Raw genomic sequence first — 17,564 nt, 5'->3', positions numbered from 1 at the left:
CATGCTCTCACAGAACCTGGTCAGAGTGCTGGGTTTCTCCTGGTTGCGTCTTTGTCGAAACCAGCGTTGAATGCTCCGAACATCCCAGTCCAGCTGCTTGGAGAGCCCTTCTAATCTCTTTTCATCAGGATGCTGTGAAGCAAGGCACCAGAGAAACCATTTTCACCCGTTTTTACTTACTCCATGTACAGGGCTGACCTTACCTACGGTTGGATTTTCCCTCTATTTTCTACAGCTGGCATTTCAATATCTGTGACTGCGAATCTAGTCTATCCACTCCAGGCAGGAACAAAGATCGCTCCTGGATAACTCATTATGAAACAAGATAGACAAACAAGAATCTTGCCCCAACGCCTGCATTCTTTTTCTTATCAGCAAATACTTCTTATGAAGCAACCAGCAACCAAGAAAGGGTGAACCAGCCAGCTGGCTGAGTCAGCTCCATTGGTCTTCAAGGGCAGAATTTACAGAGACATCCATCAAGTGGTTCACTGTCTTAGGGAGAAAAGTTTATCAACATATCTAATAAACAGGTAATGGTGAAAACACAAAAAAACAAAACAAAAACAAAGACAAAAAAAAAAAAAAAACCCAACCCACAGAAAATCCCAAAATGCACCTGCTAAGGTGTCACTTGTAGTACCACAAACATCTCTCCTCTTCCTTCCACATATTCCTTTCCTTGGCATCCTTTGTCATTCCTTTCACTTCAGCATGCATCTAGTCCTACTAACACTCCATATTACCTACGGGAACTTGTATGATGGAAAAGACACGATTGTCTTGGCCATAGGCACAGACCCAGTTGCTCGCCCCACTTAGCCTCTCAGAGGCTTGGTCTCTTTATCCATATAAACAAGCACGGTTTATCAACATACAGGGGACTGTGGCAAAGACTGTAAAAATATATGTTAAACTGAGGGTCGGTTATCTGTCAAGAACCTCTTGCTGACAATCACAAGAGAGGAACCTACTGAATAAAACCAGCCAAGAGAGCTCCATCCTCTTACTTATTGTTGGCTTTAATGATCAGAGGGGGGAAAACCCAGGAAGGAGAGAGAAGAGCCTCTGACCAGGCTGCAACAGAACGCACATACAGGGTGGAAAAGCATCTCAGCAGCAAAGGGGGCCTGCATCTCCCACAGCAGCTCATCTTTCACCAGAGTGCGGAGTGTGGAATGAAGCCTTTGAGAAGAGACCAGGTCACAAGGGCAGAGCTCTTCTAGTGGGATCTGATTGCTGCCCCAGCCTCCACTGCCTGTGCCCCAACCTTGTCCTCTACTCCTTCCCTTGCTCTCTCCTTCCCCTCCAAACACCTAAGAAATGTATACTCCTGGCACCCAGATTGCACACTTCCAGACTTTAGAACTGTGAAAGGTAAATAAATGCCTGTTGCTTAAGTCCCTTGTCTCTAGCCGTCTGCCATGGTGGCCTGAACTACTTGAGACAGGAGATAGACACATACATACCCCGAAAGCAAAGCAAATGACATGCAGTTACGAAATGCTCTACAAACACAATTCCAGGCGTTCAGCTGGGCATGTGTCTGGGTTCCTTTCAGTAGTAACAAGAGAATATAAATCTCCTTTTATGTCTTTCTTAATTGAAAATATGAGAGAGGCAAGGGGAGTCACTGCCTATAATATATATTGGTTATATTACCATCCTGTTGAAATGAATATTTTTATCACTATTTTTGACAGTCTCATACAATATATATAATATATTGTGATTATATTCACCCCACCATTCTCTACTGTCTTCTTTATTTTCCCTCCCAATTCCTCTATCCTAACTAGCACCTCCAATGGCTACACCGTTGAAGAAAAATAACACCATCTCTAGCAGCAACCATAAACAGGCAAAAACAAAACAAACAAACAAAACAACAACCTAAAACCAATAAAATAAACAAACAAAACACGCTCAGGAAGGAGGCAGGGCCTTGGGGGACAAGAGAAAGATCTTTTTTATTTCTGGGTTCACTAGTAGTGTGTGTGTGTGTGTGTGTGTGTGTGTGTGTGTGTGTGTGTGTGTGTCAGGGGTTGGGGAGAACTCCAAGGTTCACAAATTGAAAACAGTGAAGCATCAACATTAACCCTGTTAACTTAGTCCTCCTTCCTTTGACAGGAAAACACCACCATTAAATCATTTTTGTTGCCAGGGTTATGTTACATAAACACAATGGAATACTCTTTTACCTTCCCCCAGACACACAAATTACTATAGACTGTGGACTTTGCTCTGGACCTGGGGTTTTCCCCTTTATAATTTGTCTTGGATGGGTTCCACGTCGGCTCAGAACACAGCATCTCTGTTGTGAAGTGTAAAAATAAACTCCAACTTCCTAGCCTGTTCTGCTAATGACACTCTGGTAGCATCCAAACTTCTGAGATACTACAGCACTAAGTTCTGCATGTTACAGTAAATGGTAGGACCTATTCCTTAGACTGGGAATTGTAGATTTAAGGGGTCTGTGCTTCTGTAACTTTTTATATTGAAATTTTACTAACTTTATTAATTTATACCTCAAAAGAAAGAATAAACACGTCCAGGAGTCTTCTCAACCCAACAGAATATCTTCATCTTTTCATTCCGATACACAAAAGGTAGATTCTCAGCATAGCTTTGACTTTCCCTTTGTCTTGAGAGAGACATCTTGTTTATGTGTTTAAAATCATTCAGGGGCTGGAGAGATGGCTCAGTGGTTAAGATCACTGATTGCTCTTTTAGAGGTCCTGGGTTCAATTCCTAGCAACAGCATGGTGGTTCACAACCATTTGTAATCATATGAAGTGTACTTACATACATTAAATAGATTATTTTTTTTTAAAAGATATAAAAAAAACCATTCAGACTTCATTTTAAGGTGAGGTCAACTCAGTTCTACTACCTGGCTTTAACCCCTGTGACTTGTTAACATAGTTGAAGGATTTTTTTTTTCAGACTGATTTAACATTTTCTTCTATTATATAGTAGAGTTATTTTTGGCACTAAATCATTTCTTTTAAAATTGGCTTACAATACTCTTCACTTAAACAAACAAACAAACAAATGGAAAACCCAATGCAGCTATTTGCTAAAAGATACATCTGAATTCAATCTTTCCTGTAATTTCCCTAGAAATTATGGTTATACATACACTTTCATACTTTTGGGGTTTTGATAGATTCAAAACCTTTGTGTATTTTGAATATATAGTGGAATTCTGTGGGCAGTAATACTCTAACATTCTAAATGGTTACCCTAGGTCCCAACACCATAGTTCATCTCCTCCCCATTGAGACCTCACCCTGGTCTATCATCCACGGCTGTGTTAAGTGTTACACTGAGGTATTTATAGTTCTATGTGACAAGAACTTTGATGACAAGAATTAGGTTGTTTATATCACAAACGAAGATAAGTCCAAATAAACATTTTGGTATCAGTAATGAGATCGTACCAATTCTTTTTTAATTAGATATTTTCTTTATTTACATTTTGTATTTTATCCCCTTTCCTGGTTTCCCCTCCGAAAACACCCTACGCCAACCCCCTTCCCCCGATCACCAACCCACCCAATCCCACTTCCTGGCCGTGGAATTCCCCTATACTGGAGATTAGAGCCTTCACAGGACCAAGGGGCTCTCCTACCATTGATGACCAACCCTCTGCTACATAAGCAGTTGAAGCTATGAGTCCCACCATGTGTATTCTTTGGTTGGTGGTTTAGTCCCTGGGAGCTCGGGAGGTACTGGTTGGTTCATATTGTTGTTCTTCCTATGGGGCTGTAAACCCTTTCAGTTCCTTGGGTACTTTCTCTAGCTCCTTCACTGGGGACCATGTGCTCAGTACCCCATTTTTAATAGGGTTATTTGGTTCTTTGGAGTCTAACTTCTTGAGTTCTTTGTATACATTGGATGCTAGCCCTCTATCAGATTTAAGATTGGCAAAGATATTTTCACAATCTACTGGTGGCCTTTGTGCCTTATTGGCAGTGTCCTTTGCCTTATAAAAGGTTTGCAATTTTATGAGGTCCCATTTGTAGATTCTTGATCTTATAGCACAAGCCATTGGGGTTCTGTTCAGGAATTTTTCCCCTGAGTCCATATGTTTGAGGCTCTTCCCCACTTTCTCCTCTATAAATTTCAGTGTCTCTGGTTTTATGTGGAGGTCTTTGATCCACTTAGACTTGAGCTTTGTACAAGGAGATAAAAATGGATTGATTTGCATTCTTCTACATAAGTCCCAGTTGAGCCAAAACCATTTGTAGAAAATGCTGTCTTTTTTCCACTGGATGGTTTTGGCTCCGTTGTCAAAGATCAAGTGGCCTTAGGTGTTTGGGTTCATTTCTGAGTCTTAAACTCTATTCCATTGATCTACCTGCCTATGATTATAACAATACCATGCAGTTTTTATTACAAATGCGCTGTAGTATAGCTTGAGGTCAGGGATGGTGATTCCACCAGAGGTTCTTTTATTGTTCAGAATAGTTTTTAACTCTCCTAGGTTTTTTGTTATTCCAGATGAATTTGCAAATTGCTCTTAATAATTCAGTGAAGAACTGAGTTGAAAATTTGATGGGGACTGCATTGAATCTGTAGACTATTTTCAGCAAGATAGCCATTTTTACTATATTAATCCTACCAATCCATGAGCATGGGAGATCTTTCCATCTTCTGAGATATCCTTCAATTTCTTTCTTCAGAAACTTGAAGTCCTTATCATACAGATCTTTCACTTCCTTACTTAAGAGTCACACCAAGGTATTTTATATTATTTGTGACTATTGTGAAGGGTGCTGTTTCCCTAATTTCTTTCTCACCTGTTCATTCTTTGTGTAGAGGAAGACCACTAATTTGTTTGAGTTAATTTTATATCCAGCTACTTTGCTGAAGTTGTTTATCAGGTTTAGTTGTTCTCTGGTATAATTTTTAGGCTCACTTATATATACAATCATTTCAACTTCAAATATTGAAATTTTGATTTCTTCCTTTCCAATTTGTATTCCTTTGATCTTCTTTTGTTGTCTAATTGCTCTGGCCAGAACTTCAAGTACTATATTGAACAGGTAGTGAGAGAGTAGACAGCCTTGTCTAGTCCCTGATTTTAGTGGGATTGCTTCAAGCTCCTCTCCATTTAGTTTGATGTTGGCGACTGGTTTGCTGTATACTGCTTTTACTATGTTTAGGTATGGGCCTTGAATTCCTGATCTTCCCAAGACTTTTATCATGAATGGGTGTTGAATTTTGTCAAATGCTTTCTCAGCATCTAATGAGATGATCATATTTTTTTTTTTTACTTTGTGTTTGTTTTTTATAGTGGATTACATTGATGGATTTCCATACATGAACCATCATGCATCCCTGGGATGAACCCTACTTGATTTGGTTTATGAATTTGGTATGGGAGAATTTTATTGAGTATCTTTGCATCAATACTCATGAGGGAAATTGGTCTGAAGTTCTCTTAATTTGTTGGGTCTTTGTGTGTTTTAGGTATCAGAATAATTGTGGCTTCATAGAAAGAATTGGGTAGCGTACCTTCCATTTCTATTTTGTGGAATAGTTTGAGGAGTATTGGTATTAGGTCTTCTTTGAAGATCTGATAGAACTCTGCACTAAACCCATCTGCTCCTGGGCTTTTTTTGGTTGGGAGACTATTAATGACTATATTTCTTTAGGGGATATAGGACTGTTTAGATTGTTAATCTGATCCTGATTTAACTTTAGTACCTGGTATCTGTCCAGAAAATTGTCCATTTCATCCAGGTTTTCCAGTTTTGTTGAGTATAGGCTTGTACAGTAGGATCTGATGATTTTTTGGATTTCCTCAGTTTCTGTTGTCATGTCTCCCTTTTCACTTCTGATTTTGTTAATTAAGACACTGTCTCTGTGCCCTCTAGTTATCCTGGGTAAGGGTTTATCTATCCTGTTGCTTTTCTCAAAGAACCAGCTGCTGGTTTGGTTGATTCTTTGTATAGTTCTTTTTGTTTCTATTTGGTTGATTTCAGCCCTGAATTTGATTATTTCCTGGCATCTACTCCTCTTGGGTGAATTTGCTTCTTTTTGCTCTAGAGCTTTCAGGTGTGCTGTCAAGCTGCTAGTGTAAGCTCTCTCTGTTTTCTTTTTGGAGGCACTCAGGGCTATAAGTTTTCCTCTTAGAAATGCTTTGTGTCCCATAACTTTGGGTATGTTGTGGCTTCATTTTCATTAAACTCTAAAAAGTCTTTCTTTATTTCTTCCTTGACTAAGTTATCAGTGAGTAGAGTGTTGTTTAGCTTCCACGTGTATGTGGGCTTTCTATTATTTATGTTGTTACTGAAGATCAGTCTTAGTCCATGGTGATCTGATAGGATGCATGGGATTATTTAAATATTCTTGTATCTGTTGAGGCCTGTTTTGTGACCAATGATATGGTCAGTTTTGGAGAAGGTACCATGAGGTGCTGAGTAGAAGGTATATCCTTTTGTTTTAGGATACAATGTTCTATAGATATCTGTTAAATCCATTTGTTTCAGAACTTCTGCTAGTTTCACTGTGTCTGTGTTTAGTTTCTGTTTCCATGATCTGTTCATTGATGAGAGTGGGGTGTTGAAGTCTCCCACTATTATTGCATGTGGTGTAATGTGTGCTTTGAGCTTTAGTAAAGTTTCTTTTATGAATTTGGGTGCCATTGCATTTGGCGCATAGATATTCAGAATTGAGAATTCATTTTGGTAGATTTTAACTTTAACGGGTATGAAGTGTTCCTCCTTATCTTTTTTGATAACTTTACATTAAAAGTCAATTTTATTCAATATTAGAATGTTTACTCCAGCTTGTTTCTTGGGACTATTTGCTTGGAAAATTCTTTGCCAGCCGTTTACTCTGAGGTAGTGCCTGTCTTTGTCACTGAGGTGGTTTTCCTGTATGCAGCAAAATGTTGGGTCCTGTTTATGTAACCAGTCTGTTACTCTATGTCTTTTTATTAGGGAATTGAGTCAATTGATATTAAGAGTTATTAAAGAAAAGTAATTGTTGCTTCCTGTTATTTTTGTTGTTAGAGGTGGAACATAGTTCATGTGGTTATCTTCTTTTTGAAAGAAGGTTTTTTTTTTTTTTTTTTTGCTTTTTCTTGGGTGTAGTTTTCCTCCTTGTGTTGGAGTTTATTATCCTTTTATTATCCTTTGAAGGTCTAGATTAGTGGAAAGATATTGTGTAAATTTCGTTTTGTTATGGAATACCTTGGTTTCTCCACCTATGGTAATTGAGAGTTTTTCTGGGTATAGTTGTCTGGGCTGGCATTTGTGTTTTCTTAGGGTCTTTATGACATTTGCCCAGGGTCTTCTGGCTTTCATAGTCTCTGGCAAGAAGTTTGGTGTAATTCTTATCGGTATGCCTTTATATGTTACTTGACCTTTTTCCCTTACTGCTTTTAATATTCTTTCTTTGTTTTACGTATTTGGTGTTTTAATAATTATGTGATGGGAGGAATTTCTTTTCTGGTCATGTCTATTTGGAGTTCTGTAGGCTTCTCGTACATTCATGGGGATCTCTTTAGGTTAGGGAAGTTTTCTTGTATAATTTTGTTGAAGATATTTACTGTCCCTTCAAGTTGGGAATCTTCACTCTCTTCTATACCTATTATCCTTAGGTTTGGTCTTCTTATTGTGTCCTAGATTTCCTGGCTGTTTTGGGTTAGGATCTTTTTGCATTTTGTATTTTCCTTGATTGTTGTGTCAATGTTTTCTATGGTATCTTCTGCACTCGTGATTCTCTCTTTTATCTCTTGTATTCTGTTGGTTATGCATGTATCTAAGACTCCTGAACTCTTTCCTAGGTTTTCAATCTCTAGGCATTGTCTCCCTTTGTGATTCCATTTTTCGATCCTAGATGGTTTTGTTCAATTCCTTCATCTGTTTGATTGTGGTTTTTCTGTAATTCTTTAAGGGATTTTTGTGTTTCCTCTTTAAGGGCTTCTACCTGTTTACCTGTGTTCTCCTGTATTTCTTTAAAGGAGTTATTTTTGTCCTTCTTAAAATCCTCTATCAGCATCATGAGATATGATTTTAAATCCAAATCTTGCTTTTCCAGTGTGTTGGGATGTCCAGAACTTGCTGTGGTAGGAGTAATGGGTTCTGATGATGCCAAATAATCTTAGTTTCTGTAGGTTAAGATTCTGCATTTGCCTTTCACCATCTGGTAATCTCTGGTGTTAGATGTTCTTGCTGTCTCTGGCTGGAGCTTCTTCCTCCTGTGAGTCTGTAAGCCTGTGTTGGCACTCTTGGGAAACCAGCTCTCTCCTGGCAAGACCAGTGCATAAAGGGCTTCGGAACAGCCCCACCTCCTGGGTGCAGATGAAGGCAGGAAGGACCCTGTCCCCACTGCACTTCTGTTTCTGTGGCCTGTGAGCTTTTTTTTTTTTTTTTTTTTTTTTGGTTTTTCGAGACAGAGTTTCTCTGTGTAGCCCTGGCTGTCCTGGAACTCACTTTGTAGACCAGGCTGGCCTCGAACTCAGAAATCCGCCTGCCTCTGCCTCCCGAGTGCTGGGATTAAAGGCGTGCGCCATCACGCCCAGCATACCAATTCTTAATTAACATCTTCAATCAACTTGTCTCAATGCACTCCAAGAGTATTTAAATGTTTTCCTCCTTCTTCTTGGGTCTTATTTTATATTTATATATATATATATATATATATATATATATATATATATATATATCATCCTTTCTTATAATCATTTAACTGACTTATCTGTTTTATCACTTGGATATAAAAAGCCATTTATTCTGGTAATTTTGCACTGCAATTTTGTTGTTGTTGTGTGATGGTGTCTCACTCAATTGTCATCCTTTTAAAGGTTTACGATGACGTAATTGTGTACTACCAAAACGCAAGCTCCATAAGCATAGAAAACCTTTACTATCCTTTTCACTGGTGCCTATATGATAAAATGACTTATAAAGGTTTCTGTATACGTGAATATTTAAAAAGAAAGGTTGCCTCTTCCTTTTAATTTAAATGACTTATCTACTCACTGGCTCAAGCCCACAGGAGCAGTATGTAAAATTATCACTCCTTCCTCCCCCTTCTTTGTGTTCCCCACCCAACACTTGTCAACAATATAATCTTTCTTGGAGTTTGCTTTTGTACTATTAAATAGGCTTCTCCTGCCCTCTGATTTGCCAGCATTAGCTGATCTACCGCCCCCAACTACTAAGCGATTCTGCAACCAGAGACTTCCCATCAGCTTCTCCTCAGTTCAAGTTAGTTATCCTTTTTAAACTTCAAGAACTCACAACTTCAACATTCTGTTCTGACACCATCCCTCACATTTCTTCATTTCTTTAGTTTTACAGTTTAAATATATTCAAAACTCACAAACTTTCCCAGTAATCTTGTATAATCTTCTGGTTAGCTAAAATATATGACAACAATCTCCTTAAGATGGAAAAAAAAAATGAGGACAAATTTTAGAGAATCTGTCTACAATTTTTATACAAGAATTAATTTATTATCTGTGCGGGGAGGAGGAGGAGAAGGGAGAGAGGGAGTGGGAAAAAGAGAGGTGAAGAGAGAGCTCACACATGTGTTTGTATGTACTTGAGCAAGTGCCTGAAGATGCCCACATAGAACAGAAGGATATCAGATCCCTAGGACTGGAGTTATAGGTGTTTATGACTCACTTGCCATGAGTGCTGGGAACTGAACGCTGGTCCTCTGGAAGAGCAGCAAGCACTCAACCACTGAGCCACTTTTCTAGCTCCTGACTCCAGCTGTGACTGGAGAAAAGGGGGATCAGTAGCGCCCCCCCCCCTTGGCAGAGCCATCACTCCTTTCCCATCTGCAAGGGATCTGGGGAGGTACTAGAGTACACAGGAAGTAAAGGGTTAAGTGAAATTGGGACTCCATTATGCACTTTGCATGCAGCTGTCACCACAGTCTGTGGAACTAGATGGTGATTCAGATATTGGTGTATCACACAGACTCTTGTGAGAAACTCCTCTCCTATGCTCTCTGCTGGAAGACCAATAAGATCACTGGTAACACCATGCTAATCTTTGGTAAAATAGTACTTCTGTTGGACACTGGTGCCCATCTGAGGTCAAGAGACATTTTTTTGTGTCTCCCTCAGAAAAGGTAATCAACAACATAAAATGTCGCTTCATAACTGCTACATATTTTACCCTCATAGCTTTAGAACCAATTTAAATAGGAAATTCAAATTAAAAATATAATGAGATAAGGGGATAAAACCAGTTAAAAGACAGACACTCAAAAATAATCATTGGGGAAAAATAATCACTTGGTGTATTTAAATGGACTAAGAGCCATTAATAACTCTAGGTCTTTTGGCTCCATTCCCAAACTTCAGAATCTGAATCTGTGAAGATACAATGTAGCAGCGTGTGCACTCCTCAGAAGAGTGATGCAATGAGAGTGTGGAAACAGGCTGAAATAGATGCTGTATCATTCACTAAATGCTCTGTGTGTGTGTGTGTGTGTGTGTGTGTGTGCACGCGCGTGTGCATGCATGCTGTGTTGTTGTTGATTTAGTTAATCCTCATGAAAGCCTGTGAGTTTATTATTTGGAGATTTCTAAGGTCTCCAAAGGTTAAAAAAAAAATTGCTGAAGGCCAAACTTTAGTAAGGAAAAGGTAGCGTGCCAACTTACAGACTCAGGTCTGTCTCAGGTCCTACCAGGGTCCTAATTATTTCCTCATGTTTCTATGGTGTTTAGAATGTGATAGATTTCCCTTTAAGGTGGGAGGTAGGTTCTCCACAGTATTTTATATGACAGATTTTATCTGTAGAGCAGAGGAAGGAGAGAGAGAAAAAAGAGAGACAGATGTTATGACAAGAGAAGAAACTGATGAAGAATGTCATGACTTATATCCATCAGCTGATGTCAGAGGTAAGAGTGACCTGAGCAGAGAAGATGAGCAGTACTGTCACACAGAGCAGGGGGTCACATTCTAAAGGGAGGTTAATGCTCTATGGCTTATATTTTAAAAGTCTACACCATTTTTCAAATGTAATGTGTTCTTGCAAGTCAAATCTAACAGAAGCAATGACCATGTGCAAGCATGCCAAGAGTCTGGGCTCATACAGAAGTCCCACATAGGCATTTATTGTCCCCTTTCCATCTCCTGCCCCCCCCCCCAGGATCCACCTATCCCATTTCCTCTGTCCCCTACCTACTTATAACTACTGCCTTCAGATCCCCAGAAGGGTCATGGGAAACAAGGGTGGAGCAGAGAAATGTGAGATGTGAGATAGGCTTTGTTTCTCGCTGAGGTTTTCTGGTATGGGGCTGGGCTGCTACCTCTGTGCTTCATTCATGGGTGACTCAGCTAAGGTGACTCTTGCCTACTTGCAATCTTGTAGCAGAGACTGAGATGCTTTTAGAGGCCATCTATCCATCATGTGTGGGCGATGAGCCTGTAGTTGGGAGAGAGGCCTGTCTGAACTTTGCCCCCAGTGCCAAGGCACAGTGTGTCCAACAGTAGCTGGAGGAAAGGGGAATCTGACAGCCAGCAAGCTATGTTTGTACTTAGTCATACAGCCTCCCCAGGCATTTTTGAGGCTGTGTACTTGTTCCATCAATATCTCCTGCCTACAGACACTACAGAACAAACAACATGGCTCAGCAGGGCTGGGAATGTGGCTCTTCTCCAGCATTTGTAATGGCCTGGATTAGATCTTTAATGTTGGGAGAAAAACTAAGGAACCTAATAGGAGTGAAATTTCACTTCAGGAAGGTAAACTTCATGGAAAAGTATCATTTTAAAGAGGCCAGAGAAAATGCCTGTAGACTTTTAGCAGACATGAAGGCAAGCAACAAAACAAAGAGAGCTGCCTGGGCATCTGTACTCAGAGCTGCAAGCCGAGAGTCTGAGTACTAACGCCAGCCCCACAAACACCAGAAGGAAACATCATTTGTGTAAGACTGTCAAATTACAGCTTCAGCAGCAGCACTGAATACTTGAAAGAGGACAAAGGAACCATCTGATACAGAAACACAGAGAGCAATGTTCCATTTCTCCTGTTTCCTGGTTTCTCATCCAGCCAAGGGTGAGCAAAGAGAGAAGAAGGACTAAGAAGCAGCTGGATGGGCTCTGCATTGGTTTGTCTCCTTTTCTTCCTGCTTCAGTTCAAGGGCCCCTGGTGTTTTCTTCCTCCTCTCTGTGCTTAAGTATGTGTCGGTCACTTGTCTCCCCCTTCCTCTCTTTTCTCTTCTTCCTGCTCTTCATTTAGACACCCTGGAGACTGAATGTCCCATCTCTTCGTTCATTCTCCGCTGTGAGTCTATCCCTTCTGGTCTGACTCTGCTGACCTAATTCCTTCCTTTGACCTTTCACTGTCTTCCATGTTTAGTCTATCACGGCCTCTGGGACATACGGCTGGCAGGCACTACATGCCATCAGGTCCCAGTTCTCACATAGGTCCACACCACACTGTAAGCTCTGCCGGGTAGTCCCCGCCCAGCCCTTATCTGCATGCTTCATGTCGCCTGAGACTGACAAAGGCACTGGATTGGACAGACCTCTATCTAATCAAGACCTTTCCATGGTCTAGCTTGTAAAATCGGCAACCAAGAGGCCACACACACCCTTTATCTATTGTTTACACTTTGGGCCAATTATAGCAGGTACAATCTCTCCAAGGACTTACTGTCCAATGGGAAACAAAGTTGCCTGTCAGAACCCAGGAGAGAAAGGATGGGATGGCTGCTTTGTGGTGGTGGAGAAACATAAGGACCCGGCAGACACATACCTTTGTTATAGCAGTGAAAACCTTTTCCAGAATGGCATTTGGCTGGGCAGTTTGTGGTCCATTGGCTTGGATGTTGAGGGCTATGGCACATGGTTTGGCTATGAATCTAAAGGTTTAAAAAGAAAGAGAAGAAAATAAATGAGAACTGACACTTCTTATAACAGCTCTTCGTAGCGTTGATTATAAATGACTACGTTATTCTAATTAGATGTTTGTAGAGTTTTACGGTAACATTCACATGGATGAAGTATAAAGCAGACCTTATTTGAGGCCACCAGCAATCACTTTAAAAAAAAGTAACTCTTTAAGAACATTTAAACTTCTTGGCTGGGTACGATGGCACAGACCTTTAACCTCCAAGTACTCAGAAGGCAGGCAGATCTCTGTAAGTACGGGGCTACCCTGGCTACATACAGAATTCCAGGACAGCTAGGACTATAGAGAGAGACCATGTCCCAAAACAAAATACACAAGAAACAAAGAAAACAGAACAGACCGTTTAAACTCTAAGGACACTTAGTAGTTCTAATGAGACTTCACTGATCAAGCATGATTCCCTACACCATAAGAAAACAAAGGAAGGAAACACTGGATGGAAATGGAATTGTACAAGCAAGATGTAAAGTACATGTCATAACTTACAGTCTTTTTCTACATGCAATCGTGTTATTATACCAGTGTGCTCACTCACTAAGCATCTGAATCCTCATGGAGGCTGTGTGCTTTGGACCACTCTGATAATCAACACAGCCATTTTGTTTCCATAATCAACGTGTGTAGTACTGAACCCCAATCCCTTCCAGTTTCATAATTTCTGCTTTGGGGGTCAGCTCCCCACACGGCTTCTTTCTCATGGGAAGCAAGGAAGAACGAGAAACGGCGGCATGGCATTCCAGACAAGCCGAGCACTGAAGCCGTTTAAAAGCTTGAGCCGAACTGTTTCCGTCCTAAGTGAATGCCTAAGCCAACAAGAAAGGAAAGGATGAGCCTTCATTTCCCATACCCGACGTTTGAGCGAGGCTCTGAGAGGGATGTGGAGTGCACAGGGCCCTGGAGGGACAGTGACAACGAGGCTTCTTTAACACAACTCCACAAGATTAAAGAACAACAGGCAAGGCGGAGTAATAGGACACAGTGCTGAACGGAATCCTATCTCACGCACAAGTGAAGGAATTCACCCAGACTGGAGAAACAAGAACACTCCATGTTGCAGGCCTGGCCCAGGAGAGCGGCGCACACAAGGGGAAATATCATGCTTGTTACACTAGGGTCTCTCAGGACAAAGTGGGGGGGGGGGGGAATTGCCCCCGTTTCCTAATCCATAAGCCTCTGAGAAACTGGACTACTCTTCAGAGCTTCGAGTTCCCAGTTCATTCCAGTGTGATCCTTTCTGAGACACATTAGTAATGCCTGTGCATCCTTTCTGAGACACATTAGTAATGCCTGCGCATCTTCCTAGTAATTCTGGGCCTTCTCAGTCAGTAATCACAGCAAGAGCTGAAACTCCAATCAACAAAGACACATCACTTAACAGACAGCGACCACAGCGGAGCACAGAACTTGTTTTTCCCAACCAAGTTTCCCACTTGCTGGCTACTCTCTTGTCCCTATGATATCAGCATTCCCCCTCAAAGAGCACTTGGGTAGGCTCACCCAACTCCTAAGCATTTTTTTTCCCTCAACAACTTCACTAGTACAGAGAGGCAAATATTTAAATTGTAAGACAGATAGTTACATAAACTAGGCTGGAAAAGTTAATCCCAAATCCTGAACGAGAGGGCAAAGGGCTCCACTCCTCACAGGCATCCCTGGCGACGGGGTGATAGAGAGTCTTCATTTGTGTTTGTTCTCTGAAGGGTTTGTGAATCATCTCTGGTGTTTTTCTTTTCTTTTTCTGAGAACATATTACATTCCAAATAAAGCCCATGCCGCAGTTACTCCAACTCTATTTCCTTCTGTCACAGTCCATTAGAGGAAAAAAAAATGTTTCTAATGATAGGCTGAAGAAAAGTGCACAAAAGACTTTCCCAATGGTGGTGGAATGGAAGGAAAAGGAAGCGGAGAGAGAAGAAAAAGAAGGAGAAAGGGAGGAGGGGGAGGGGAGCACACAGATGTGTAATGGGCTAGCACACCTGCAAGTATCAGAGAGGAAAGGAAGGCATGCTGGAGAGCTTTGATGATTGCCTCTACCAGGAAGTACACGCCTAATGACGTTTTTTTTTTTTTTTTTAATCAAAGGCTGAAACACCACCTTCAAAAGATCAAACATCTATAAAATACATTCGAATACTACAGTTGAAAGTAAATATAATAAGGATGTAAGCTTTGAAAAATACTGGACTTGGCTACAAAGCAGAGGCATTATTTTTCAGTGAGTTTGAACAATGTGTATTTGTATTTTAAGCATGACATAATCATCCCAGGACAGTAGTAAAGAAAAAAGCATGGGACGCGTACATAAAACACGAAATGATCTCTGCATTCAAAGACATTTAAGATCTAGAAAAGGAGGTTACTTAAAAACATGTACAGGATATATAACGCTGTTCTAATTGCTTAAAATATTTAATTATTCTCAGTGGGTTGTATGAGCAGAAACGGTTAATCCTATTGGACAGCAGCATTCCCTAGCACTTAGAGATACTTGGGAGCCTGTGCTGGTAGATATGCAACCATCTACATATTGATACAATTGTATGGATCGATCTCTCTCTCTCTCTCTCTCTCTCTCTCTCTCTCTCACACACACACACACACACACACACACACACGAGCTTCTTCAGAGGCCATGGAGGAACACTGCTTACTGGCTTGCTCCTTAAGGCTTCTTCAGCCTGCGTTTTCATATACACAGGACCACCTCCCCAGGAATGGCACTGCTCCCCCCCCCCCCGCACCGCCCCACCCGTGCCATAAGCCAGTCCCTCCCATATCAATCATTAATCAAGTATATCCCCAAAGGCTTGCTTGCAGGCCAACCTTACAGAGGAGTTTTCTCAGTTAAGATTTCCCACTTCCCAGCTACGTCATGATTTGTGTTAAGTTGACCAAAACCAACCAGCACACAAGTATTACAAATGGATATGAGTATGGGACCTTCTAGGTGAAGATTTTAAGGAAGAGACGTACTAGAAGGGTTGTATCTACCTTTGAGGAACAAATCCCCAGCAGACCTTTCATCTTTAAAATCTCTGTAAAGCACACCAACCTCTTCTCATCTCTCCCAAAGCCCAAACAAAAGCAAAACCAATACCTGAGGGCTCTAGAGAGAGAGTGAAGCAAACAGGCCTGGGAAGCCAGGCAAGTGCAGAAGCAAGGTAAGTGACTAGGAATAAAGGGATTTGTGATATACAAACCCCACTTCAGGTCGTTCAGGTTGCTGAAGAGAGAGAAGCCGATTCTCTGAAGTAATGGTCAACTAAAAATAGCAAATATAGTGGAAAATAGGACAGTACTTGGATGGTCTTCAAAGCCAATCACAATTGATTAGTAATAGATGAAAAAACTGAATCTAATTATGAGAAAGAACACGCATTCCACTCCAGACCACACTGGAACAGAAATCCGACTACATACAAGTAAAAAGAATTCACCCCAAATGGATATAGCCTGGCTAGCATCGTAGAGATTATTCAGATTTTAAAGCTAATGACAACAACATTTTGTAAGCAACCTGGAGGTACAAGCTTAGACAAACAGGAGGTGGGAAGAGTCAGTAAGTGTGTGTGTGTGTGTGTGTGTGTGTGTGTGTTTGTGAAGAAAAATAATTACTGGGAAGTCAAGACGGAGAAAGGGAACCAATCATTATGAAGTTATCACGTGCTAATAATCACTTTACAATGTTTATTCTTTTAAAACAAAAAAAAAATCTTTGAAGTAATTATCAGTCCTATTTTACAGAAATATAACATATAGCTCAATGAAGTTAAAATGTGTGCCTAGGCAAAATTTAGACCTGGCTACTCCTGATATAATCTGATATAAATGACTCCACCTACTTTGGGCTTGACATGTTGAAAAAAGTGTTTACTACTTCTGAGCCCTGATTACTACATGGCAAATTCTGGTGAACACCGAAACAATACATGCAGACTTCATAGCAGACCCACAGATGTTTGGCAACTCTTCAATATATTCACACCCTCACTGTATTTTTATGACAGGAAGTGAATGCCCGCAGGTCAGCAGGCATTTGAGTCCACACTGGGCATCATTCTGTCACAGGAAAACACATAAGTGGGGAAGGCTTGCGAGCAATCGGAAAACACAAGAGCTCACAATATCATGGAGACAGCTTCTTTCTTCCAAAGCAGATTTTCCTTTGGACAAATCATTCAGAAACCTCCTAGGAATGGTCAGAAAACTTCTCTGCAGGCTTCCTTTCAACTTTCTGAGACTCTGCCATTATTTTAAAAAAAAAAAAAAGATTTTTGTTGTTTGCTTGATCTGTAAGTCTTTTCCTTGTTGAGAGAGCAAGTATAAAAGCCCACAACCAAGGCTGACTTCCCAAGTTCAGTCCCCGAGACCCACGTGATGGAAGGAGGGAACTGACTCCAGCAAGGTTTCCTCTGATCTCCACATGCACACTGTGGCATCTGTGTGCGTGCACACATGCATGCGAGCGCGCACACGCACACACGCACACGCACACGCACACGCACACACACACACACACACACACACACACGCACACACACGCGCGCACACACACACACACGCCTGCCCATTACCATTTGGGTCCTATTTTAGTTTGTTACCATGCTTTACACCAAAGCTTCCTACATCATTGTTTTTTACTGTAGTATAAATTTACCCCTCTTTATTGG

General features: G+C 40.9%; 1 protein-coding gene across 3 annotated transcripts in view; it reads right to left on the bottom strand.

Annotated features, from left to right (window-relative positions):
• The window catches only part of Cers6 (ceramide synthase 6), a 253,140-nt gene that overhangs the window by 166,926 nt on the left and 68,650 nt on the right, over positions 1–17,564 (bottom strand). For all 3 annotated transcript variants that reach the window (XR_374464.4, NM_001347161.1, NM_172856.4), the window contains exons 2-3: positions 12,739–12,844; positions 2–132 (exon numbers count right to left, since the gene is read on the bottom strand). Coding sequence is in view for 2 of the 3 variants with exons in the window: in NM_001347161.1 (NP_001334090.1) it covers positions 2–132; positions 12,739–12,844 (237 nt within the window). In the remaining variant the exon portion in view is untranslated. The remainder of the gene's footprint in view (position 1; positions 133–12,738; positions 12,845–17,564) is intronic.

Source organism: Mus musculus, chromosome 2 (genome assembly GCF_000001635.26).
Source record: "Mus musculus strain C57BL/6J chromosome 2, GRCm38.p6 C57BL/6J".
NCBI lineage: Eukaryota > Metazoa > Chordata > Mammalia > Rodentia > Muridae > Mus > Mus musculus.
Note: the sequence above shows the minus strand (reverse complement) of the source record. Positions and strands in the feature narration are given on the sequence as shown.